At 48.1% G+C, this 10,894-nt stretch overlaps 1 protein-coding gene across 5 annotated transcripts in view; it reads right to left on the bottom strand.

The window, feature by feature from the left end:
* Window positions 1-10,894, bottom strand: part of lmbrd2b (LMBR1 domain containing 2b) — a 52,883-nt gene that overhangs the window by 27,679 nt on the left and 14,310 nt on the right. For all 5 annotated transcript variants that reach the window (XR_007261789.1, XR_007261790.1, XM_048595266.1 and 2 more), the window contains exons 8-11: window positions 8,084-8,197; window positions 7,487-7,670; window positions 7,207-7,388; window positions 3,329-3,462 (exon numbers count right to left, since the gene is read on the bottom strand). Coding sequence is in view for 3 of the 5 variants with exons in the window: in XM_048595266.1 (XP_048451223.1) it covers window positions 3,329-3,462; window positions 7,207-7,388; window positions 7,487-7,670; window positions 8,084-8,197 (614 nt within the window). In the remaining 2 variants the exon portion in view is untranslated. The remainder of the gene's footprint in view (window positions 1-3,328; window positions 3,463-7,206; window positions 7,389-7,486; window positions 7,671-8,083; window positions 8,198-10,894) is intronic.

The raw sequence follows: 10,894 nt of genomic DNA, 5'->3' as shown, positions 1-10,894 counted from the left end.
GGAGCGGAACGGTTCAGAGTGTCCAATGGGAGCGGAACGGTTCAGAGTGTCCAATGGGAGCGGAACGGTTCAGAGACACATCGAAAGATTGAGAGTTAGTGGTACTGTAGCAGATGGAGGTCAATGTGGGGGCGCAGTGAACTCCTCAAGTAGTCCTCAGAAAGTTGTATCATATCTAAATGGTGAGGAGAGGGGAGCTATGAGAGAACTGAGAGATTCAGGGTTCAAGCACAGAAATCACTAAAAGGCTAATTGGACAATGATTCTAAATGGTGAAAAGGTGACTGGAATGTTTGCCCAGTTGAGGTAATACTGGAAGTAATAGCCCAGCTGCAGACAGTTCTGATTAACCTTCTCTCTCAGTGTCACTAAGTTGAGCTGTGGACACTGCCCATAGAATAACACCTGGGTATATTTAAATTATAAATGACAATCAGATCAGATCTTGATCAGACAGGCTGATGGACTGAGAAGTGGCAGATGGAGTTTAATGTAGATAAACATGAGGTGCTGCATTTTGGAAAGGCAAATCAGGACAGGAGTTATAGACTTAATGGTAAGGTCCTGGGGAGTGTTGTTGAACAAAGAGACCTTGGGGTGCAAATTAATAGTTGCTTGAAAGTGGAGTTGCAGGATAGTGAAGGTGGTGTTTGGTATGCTTGTCTTTATTGGTCAGTCTACTGAGTATAGGATTTGGGAGGTCATGTTGCAGCTGTACAGGACATTGGTTACGCCACTTTTGGAATACTGTGTTCAATTCTGGTCTCCTTTGGAAGGATGTTGTGAGACTTGAAATGGTTCAGAAAAGATTTATAGGGATGTTGCCAGTGTTGGAGGGTTTGAGCTACAGTGAGAGGTTGAATAGGCTGTGGCTATTACTCCTGGAGTGTCGAAGGCTGAGAGGTGGCCTTATAGAAGTTTCTAAAATCATGAGAGGCATGGATAGGGTAGATAACCAGGTCTTTTCCCCAGGGGCAACTTTTCATACAGAGGGTGGTGCATGTATGGAATGAGCTGCCAGAGGAAGTGGCGGAGGCTGGTACAATTACAACATTTAAAAAGGTATCTGGATGGGTACATGAATAGGAAGGGCTTAGAAAGATATGGGCCAAATGCTGGCAAATGGGACTAATTAGTTTAGGATTTCTGGTCGGCATGGATGGGTTGGACCGAAGGGTCTATTTCCATGCTGTATAGCTCTGTGACTCTAAGATGAATTGTTTGGATTTATAGACCAATATTAGCTGAAAGATGACTGGGTGATCTGTACGAAGTATTAAAAGGTTCCAGAGTAGACTCAGTTTGTTTGGAACCCTCCAAATGCTCTCTACTCCCAGACGCACAATACATACGTGGGGCCACACACAAAACTGTAACAAAAACACACGTGCAAAACTAAAGGAAGGCTGGTGAAGTGAGACTTTGTCTACTGGAAAGCTGCTGTAGGTGAGAAAACCAGCAATTTCAAAGCGACAACTGACAGCTGCTGAATCAGTGTATTAAAGGATATTGACCAAACTTGACAAATTAAAACGACATTCAGATCAGCCATGATCTCAGGGAACAGTGCAACAGACTGAAAGGGATTTCCTGTTGCTCAGCTGTCTTGGCCACATTCCCCCAAAACCTGATGAATTTTCAGATGCTGAGACAACAAGGTGCAGAGCTGGATGAACACAGCAGGCCAAGCAGCAGCAAAGGAGCAGAAAGGCTGACGTTTCGGGCCTAGACCCTTCATCAGAAATGGGGGAGGGGAAGGGGGTTCTGAAATAAATAGGGAGAGAGGGGGAGGCAGATAGAAGATGGATAGAGGAGAAGATAGGTGGAGAGGAGACAGACAGGTCAAAGAGGTGGGGATGGAGCCAGTAAAGGCGAGTGTAGGTGGGGAGGTAGGGAGGAGATAGGTCAGTCCAGGGAGGATGGACAGGTCAAGGGGGCAGGATGAGGTTAGTAGGTAGGAGATGGGGGTGGGGCTTGAGGTGGGAGGAGGGGATAGGTGGGAGGAAGAACAGGTTAGGGAGGCGGGGACGAGCTGGACTGGTTTTGGGATGCGGTAGGGGGAGGGGAGATTTTGAAGCTTGTGAAATCCACATTGATACCATTGGCCTGCAGGGTTCCCAAGCGGAATACGAGTTGCTGTTCCTGCAACCTTCGGGTGGCATCGTTGTGGCACTGCAGGAGGCCCAGGATGGACATGCCGTCTGAGGAATGGGAGGGGGAGTTGAAATGGTTCGCGACTGGGAGGTGCAGTTGTTTATTGCGAACCAAACGTAGGTGTTCTGCAAAGCGGTCCCCGAGCCTCCGCTTGGTTTCCCCGATGTAGAGGAGGCCACAACGGGAACAGCGGATGCAGTATACCACATTGGCAGTTGTGCAGGTGAACATCTGCTTGATGTGGAAAGTCTTCTTGGGGCCTGGGATGGGGGCGAGGGAGGAGGTATGGGGGCAGGTGTAGCACTTCCTGCGGTTGCAGGGAAAAGTGCCAGATGTGCTGGGGCTGGAGGGGAGTGTGGAGCGGACAAGGGAGTCACGGAGAGAGTGATCCCTCCGGAAAGCAGATAAGGGTGGGGAGGGAAAGATGTCTTTGGTGGTGGGGTCGGATTGCAGATGGCGGAAGTGTCGGAGGATGACGCGTTGGATCTGGAGGTTGGTGGGGTGGTACGTGAGGACGAGGGGGGATTCTTTTTTGGTTGTTATTGCGGGGACGGGGTGTGAGCGATGAGTTGCGGGAAATGTGGGAGACGTGGTTGAGGGCGTTCTCAACCACTGAGGAGGGGGGGGGGGAAGATTTCATAAGCTTCAAAATCTCCCCTCCCCCTACCGCATCCCAAAACCAACCCAGCTCGTCCCCGCCTCCCTAACCTGTTCTTCCTCCCACCTATCCCCTCCTCCCACCTCAAGCCGCACACCCCATCTCCTTCCTACTAACCTCATCCCACCCCCTTGACCTGTCCCGTCCTCCCTGGACTGACCTATCCCCTCCCTAACTCCCCACCTACACTCGCCTTTACTGGCTCCATCCCCGCCTCTTCGACCTGTCTGTTTCCTCTCCACCTATCCTCTCCTCTATCCATCTTCTATCTGCCTCCCCCTCTCTCCCTATTTATTTCAGAACCCCTTCCCCTCCCCCATTTCTGATGAAGGGTCTAGGCCCGAAACGTCAGCCTTTCTGCTCCTTTGCTGCTGCTTGGCCTGCTGTGTTCATCCAGCTCTGCACCTTGTTGTTTCGGATTCTCCAGCATCTGCAGTTCCTGCTATCTCTGAATTTTCAGATGCTGTCTGGCTGACATGGAAGATGATGGTTTTGTAGGGTTCTCAAGAGACTCACATTCCACTGAAGAGTAGACTATAGGCATCGGTCTGCTGGTGTGAAGCCAGGTAGTAGTAATTAAAAATACGAATCCTGAACACAGTGGAGTAGACGCAGTTACTCAGGAAGAAGATACTAATGAAACAGGCGAGCTACAGGGAGTAAGAAGAGGAGTGTTAGTATCTGGGGGAATATGACTGAACTCCGACATCCAAACCCCACTTAGCCCAGCAGCTGATGTGTCACACTGCTCCCCCAACCCAACCCACTTCCCAAAAACAAAGAACCAAACATACTTACATATGCATTCATCAACAACTTCCACATCCTAGTATCCTTTTCTTAAGATTCATTCATGAGATTTGGGTGTCAATGTCTGGGCCAACATTTATTGCCCATCAGGTGGTGGTGGTAAGCTGATGTCTCGACCAACTGCAGTCCACTTGCCTTGGGTAGACCCACAATGCCCTTAGGGAGGGAATTCCAGGATTCTGACTCAGTGACAGTGAAGTAATGGCAATATATTTCCAAGACAGGTTAGTGAGTAGCTTGGAGGGGAACTTGGAGGTAGTGCTGTTCCCGTATATCTGCTGCCCTTGTCCTTCTAGATGGAAGTTGTCATGGGTTTGGAAGGTGCTGTCTGAGGGTCTTGGGTGAATTTCTGCAGTGTATCTTATAGATAGTACTGCTGCTACTGAGCGTCGGTGGAGGGTGTGGATGCTTGTGGATGTAGTGCCAATCAAGCGGCTGCTTTGTCCTGGATGGTGTCAAGCTTCCTGAGCGTTGTTGGGGCTGCACTCATTCAGGCAAGTGGGGAGTATTCCATCACACCCCTGACTTGTGGGCAGTCTCTAAAGCGTCAGGAGGTGTGTTAATAAAGTGATTATAAAGGCATTCAGAACACTTAGCTTTAACAGTTAAGGCACAAATTATAAGAGCAAGGAGGTTATGTTAGATCTGTAAAGAACTTTGGTTAGGCTACAACCGTGTGCAGTTCTAGTCCCCGCACTATTGGAATGATGTGAATACACTGGAGGGGGTGCAAAAGAGATTCACCAGGATGTTGTCTGGGATGGAGCAGCCTAGCTATGGAGAGAGGCTGGATAAGCTCAGGTTTCTTTGAAGCAGAGAAGGTTGAGGTCAGACCTGATAGAGGTGTATAAGACTATATGAGGAGCATGGACAGGGTGGATAGAAAGCAGCTGTTCCCCTTAGTCACAGGGTCAAATAACAACAGGGTATAATTTGAAAGTGAAAGTGAAAGGCAGGAAGCTCAGAGGGGATTTGAGGAAACTTTTGTTTTCCTCCAGAGGGTGGTGGGAATCTGGAATGCACTGCCTGAGAGGGTAGTTGAGGCAGGAAACCTCACTACCTTTAAGTTCTTGGATGAGCACTTGAAATGTCATAATATTCAAGGCTATGGGCCTAGTGTTGGAATGTGGGAAGAGTGTAGGTTTGGAGTAGTTTTTTCATCAATGCAGATTCAGTGGGCCAAAGCATTCTGTACTATGATCTGCAGAGTTTCTCCAGCTTTGTGTCCTTGTTCCCATGTGCCAGGTATGACTCTAAACAACATAGCGTTTGCCCCCTGATGCCCATTGATTGCAGTTTTGCAAGGGCTCCTTGACGCCACTCTCAGTCAAACATGGCCTTGATGTCAAGGGCTGTCGCTCTCACTTCACCTCAGGAATTCAGCTTTTTTCTCCACGTTTGAACCAAGGCTGTAAATGAGGCCAGGATTTTGACCCAGTGACACTGAAGGAACGATGATATGTTTCTAAGTCAGGATGTTAGTGGCTTGGAGGAAAATTTGCAGAGGGTGGTATTCCCATGTATCAGTTGCCCTTGCCTTTCTAGATAGAACTGGGCGTGGCAGAATCCAAACTGGGCGTCATTGAGCAGGCCCTGCTTGATGGCACTGTTGATGACACCTTCTGATGATCAAGAGTAGACTGATGGAGTGGTATTGTGTTGGTCAGGTTGGATTTGTCCTGCTTTGAGCGTACAGGAACTATCAGAGCAATTTTCCACATTGTCAGCTAGATGCCAGTAATGTACTGGAACAGCTTGGCTAGGGGAGCAGCAAGTTCTGCAGCACAAGTCTTCAGTGCTATTGCTGGAATGTTGTCAGGGCCCGTAGCCTTTGCAGTATCCGGTGACAGCAACAGTTTCTTGATATCACATGGAGTGAATCGAATTGGCTGAAGACTGGTATCTGTAATGCTGGGGATCACTGGAGGAGGCTGAGATGGATCATCCACTCAGCACTTCTGGCTGAAGATTGCTGCGAATGCTTCAGCTTTATCTTTTGCACTGATGTGCTGGGATCTTCCATCATTGAGGATGGGGATATTTGTGGAGCCTCCTCCTCCAGTGAGTTGCTTAATTGTCTGCCACAATTCACAACAGGACAACAGTGCTTAGATCTGATCTGTTGGTTGTGGAATTGCATAGCTCCATCACTTACTGCTTATGCTATTTGCCACAAGTTATTCTATTTTGCAGCCGAGCACCTCATGCCCAGTGTGGAGTTGCTAGATCTTTTTGAAATCTGTCCCACTTAGCACAGTGATCGTGTCACACCACACAAGGACTGTGTGGTGGTCACTTGTCATGGACAGATGCATCTGCAGCCCTCACCACCTGCCGCATACCCAGTCTAGCAGCTACGTCCTTTAGGACTCGACCAGCTCGATCAGGAATACTGCTGCCGAGCCACTCTTGGTGGTGGACATTGAAATCCCTCACCCAGAGTACATTTTGCACCCTGGCCATCCTGTTTCCTCCAAATATTGTTCAACAATAGAGGAGTACTGATTCATCAGTCGAGGGTTGATGGTACATAGCAATTAGCAGGAAGTTTCAAACGAACAAAAAACAAAAGAGAAGTAAATCACAGGAACAGGCCCTTCAGCCCTCCAAGCCTGTGTCAATCATTATGTCCTGACTAAACTAAAAAGAAACAAACCCTCTGCCCTTATTCGGTCTGTATCCCTCTATTCCCTCCCAATTCATGTAACCATCTAGACGCATCTTAAATGTCGCCAATGTGCCTGCTTCCACCACCTCCTCTGACAGTGCATTCCAGGCTCCTACCACACTTTGCGTGAAAAATTTTCTTCGCACATCTCCTTTAAACTTTTGCCCTCTCACCTTGAACCTGCGCCCCATGTTTAAAGTGAAGTCACGAGACTTCATGAGGTCTGGTGTTAATTTTGAGGACTCCCAGGATAACTCCCTCCAGACTGTATCCCACAGTGCCACCACCTCTGCTGGGTCTGCCGTGATGATGAGATAGGACATATCCAGGGTGATGGTGGTGTCTGGGACATAGTCATACTCACAGAACCATACCTTGGAGACAATGTCAGGCTGTTGCTTGACTAGTTTGTGAGACAACTGTCCAATTTCAGCACTAACCCCCAGATGTTAGTGAGGAGGACTTTGCAGGGTTGACAGGGCTGTTTCTGCCATTGTCTTTTACAGTGCGTAGGTCGATGCCAGGTGGTCTGACTAATTTCATTTCTTTGTAGAGACTTTGTAGCAATTGACACAACTGAGTGGTTTGCTAGGCTCTTTCAGAGGGCAGTTGAGTGTCACCCACTTTGCTGTGGGTCTGGAGTAACGTGTAGGCCAGAACAGCTGAGGATGGCAGATTTCCCTCCCTAAAGGAGTTAACAATTGGCAATGGTCACATGGCAACCATTAGGACCAGGTTTTTATATCTAGATTTTTACTGAATTCATATTTCACTGTCTGCTACAGTGGAATTTGATCCTGGGTCCAAGGAACATTAGACTTGGCATGGATTACAAACTCAGAGACATTAGTCATCGATTACACCACTCCCTCCCCACACCTGGCACCTATTGATGCCCTCACCTGCTGGTACCCACCTCGATGTAGAGATAATTGTAGGTTTTCTCAGCCACCTGGATGAAGATAGCAAACAGCGAGAGGACGGGTTTGGTGCTAAAGAAAGTGCATTCAGACCAGACGACAATTATCGAGAAGAGTGAGAGAACCACAGCCAGAATCCGATAACACCAACTCCGTAACAAACACTCCCAGTACCACTCTGCAGGAGAAACACATGGCACAGCAAGTGATTCTGGGCTGGAGGTGGTGGTGGTGAGTCCAGGGGTATGGGGAGGGGGCCCCTGACTGCTTACTCACCTACACTGGGGGTATACAGGTAGCGGCTGATCCAGCTCCTGGGCTCCTGGCTCTGGAAACCACGAACAAACTGGCGACTGCTGCTGGCTTCATTCTTGGCCACGTCCTCCAGGTGAAATGCCTCCTCCAGCAACATCTTCCACTGGACTTGTGTTCGCTGCTGCCTCTGAACCACGTAGATCACCTGGACGAAAAAAAACATGTCAGGATCGAACAAGGCACAGTAGCTCATCCCCTCGATCATACTGGATACAAGAGCTCAACCCCGAGAATCCCACTCTACCCCAGAAAACTCTCAATTAAACCCAAGAACTGCACAGTGAGCAGCAAATAGTTCTGAGGAAGAGTCACCGGACCTAAACATTAACTCTGATTTTTTCTTCACAGACGCTGCCAGACCTGCTGAGCTTCTCCAGCAACTTCTGTTTTTGCTCCTGATTTACAGCATCTGCAGTTCGTTCGGTTTTTATTAGACGGACAGTGTCAGGAACTCTCAGCAGCAACGCTGCGAGCCCACCCTGATTCAATCCCATCCCAACCCTTGTCCAATTGCCCTAATGCCCTGACATTACCTCACTGCCCCTGGCTGAGACTCACTTGTTTGTGGAGTCTGACCAGACTCTTCTCACTCGGGATGCTGTTGCTATTCTCGTCAAAGTCTTCATAGTCATCCATGTTCCTGCCCATTCTCTCCTGGTACTCAGTGGGACACTGAAACACAAGAAAGCAGTCAGCAGCACTGTACCGACCCTCCCTACCCCTCCAAACTCTGCAAATCCTTCTTGGCATCTCTCCAAATAGAGCACAGCCCCCTCCACCCCATATGGACCCCTCCCCATCCTCCAGGAAAGCAGCTCTATGGCTTTGGTCAAGGTGGGAAGTGGATCTAAGTGCCACAGCACCAGGTCGCTCAGCAACAGATCGCTGATTGTTGGAACCATCAGGATTATTGTCGATACCAGGATTCATCAGCTTGATGACAGGTCTTCGATTAGTTCCTGGGCAGGTGAACAGTGTTTTTATGACAGAAGGACAGCAACATCCAGAGGGCAGCAAAGACACAACCTTAGAAATTCTGATATTCTGCTACATCAACAAGAGTGAATAATGTTACAGTTCCTTGCAGAATGCTCCATGTGCCATCTTGTTACTCTGAATCCTCAGCTCTGGTGCCTTTGAACTGTCTTTGCCCAGCACTTTCTTTTCTCACCACGCACAACACCTATGCTCGTTTGTCCATGTAAGGATTTAATAAGGGGGCTTGAGTTTCAATTATTAGAGTTAAATGTTTTTGTCTGTGTTTACAAGTGACTTAGTTGTAACAAATAGTAGTCTCTTTTCAAGTACAGAAATGTGTCTTTTCTGTTAACCTGTGTCCATTAGTCAGGAAAATTGGGATTGAGCAATTTGATTAAACCATTAATCTTTGTGACGACTCTGGGAGTAGTGAGGATCAAGTATTAGTGCCCCAAATGGGAAGATGTACACTAGACATAAGGGAATGAGATGTATTTTACCTGGATTTCCAAACATCCACAGAAAAGGTTAGTAAAAAACATTAAGGTTTCCAAACTCAGGGTTAATATATTGGCGTAGGCAGAAGTTTAGTAAATTGAAGCAGGGAATAGACATAAACGGGATATTTTCATGTTGGCAGGCTGTCACTCGTGGAGTGTCATGAGAATCAGTGTTGGTGCTTTACTGATTTACAACTTAACGACTTGGATATACACTCCCTTCCTCTTCATCTCAGTCCGATGACAGAAAGCTAGGTGGAACAGCAAGTTGTGGGAAAGAGGAAGAGGCTACAGAGGAATATAGACATGCGAGAGAGTAACAAGATGGCACATGGGGCATTCTGCAAGGAACTGTGACATTATTCACTCTTGCTGCTGTAGCAGAATATCAGAATTCTTTTTCTGAAAAGGCGTGAAATTTGTAAATGTTGATGTCCAGACAGACTCTGGTACACCTGCAGAGGAAGGCAGCATGCAGAAAGAGCAGGAAATGATTGAACCAAACAACATGCTGGTCATTATCACAAGATGACTGATGAACAGGAATAAGGGAGTCTCGTTACAATGGTATATGATTGAGTTGCCCATCCTGGAATATTGCGTGCTGTTCTGGTCTCTTGCTTTAAGTGAAGGAGAGACATGCATTGGAGGCAGTACAATGACAGTTCACTAATTAAGCCAAAGGTTCCCAGGGTTGTCGTACAATGAGGGCTGGGTAAACTGCATTGATATTCTCTGGAGTTTAGAAGAACAACAGGGGATCAACATTGAGTGATACAAGATTTGGAAGGATCCTAATTGTCAATACGGAGGCTGATTCCCTCCCTTCACCGTGCTCCTGGGCTAGGGAATCTAGAATGGAGGGTCACAGTCTCAGGATAGGGGGCCAATCATTTAGGGCTGAGATGTGGAGAAATGTCTTCACCTCAGAGGGCTGTGAATCCTCAGGATTTTCTGCCCAAGAGGCTGGAGGAGTCTCCACTGTTGAGCATATCGAATGTAAAAGACTGATTTTGGTCCCAGCAAATTTAGGGATATAAGTAGTGGGCAGGAGACCCAGGAGAATATTGAATGGTGCAAGTCTACCAGAATAAATGATCTCCTCCTGCCTTCACAGTACCTCCAGCCTTGTTCTCACACTCCCATTGTCATGGCCATCTCCCACCCGTCCTCCTCCTCTAACCAAAAACTCCCACCCATCCTCCTCCTCTAACCAAAAAAAAAGGTTCTGAGCGCCAATTTGGTAAGGTTACTAGTTTTTTTTTCAATAGTCTGTTTGGGAATTCAGAACAGTGGGAATGGATGTTAGGGCAGTTGTATGCTCCTCCTGTAGAATGTGGGAGGTAAGGGTCACCACTAGCGTCCCCACTGACTTTGTCTGCAGGAAGTGCACCCAACTCCAGCTCCTTGGAAACCGCTTTAGGGAACTGGAGCTGGAGCTGGATGAACTTCGGATCATTCGGGAGGCTGAGGGGGTAATTGAGAGGAGTTACAGGAAGGGAGTTACAGGGAGGTAGTCACACCTCAGGTACAGGAAAAAGGTAGATGGGTTACAGTCAGGGGACGGAAAGGGAACAGGCAGACAGTGCAGGGATTCCCTGTAGCCGTTCCCCTCAATAACAAGTATACCGTTTTGGATACTGTTGAGGGGGACGACTTACCAGGGGTAAGCCATGGGGTACAGGTCTCTGGCACAGAGTCTGTCCCTGTTGCTCAGAAGGGAAGGGGGGAGAGGAGGAGAGCATTAGTCATTGGGGACTCCATAGTTAGGGGAACAGACAGGAGATTCTGTGGGAACGAGAGAGACTCACGGTTGGTGTGTTGCCTCCCAGGTGCCAGGGTCTGTGATGTCTCGGATCGTGTTTTCGGGATCCTTAAGGGGGAGGGGGAG

This window comes from Rhincodon typus, chromosome 3 (genome assembly GCF_021869965.1).
Source record: "Rhincodon typus isolate 14 chromosome 3, sRhiTyp1.1, whole genome shotgun sequence".
Lineage (NCBI taxonomy): Eukaryota > Metazoa > Chordata > Chondrichthyes > Orectolobiformes > Rhincodontidae > Rhincodon > Rhincodon typus.
The sequence above is the reverse complement of the archived record's forward strand: the minus strand, read 5'-3'. Positions and strand labels throughout refer to the sequence as shown.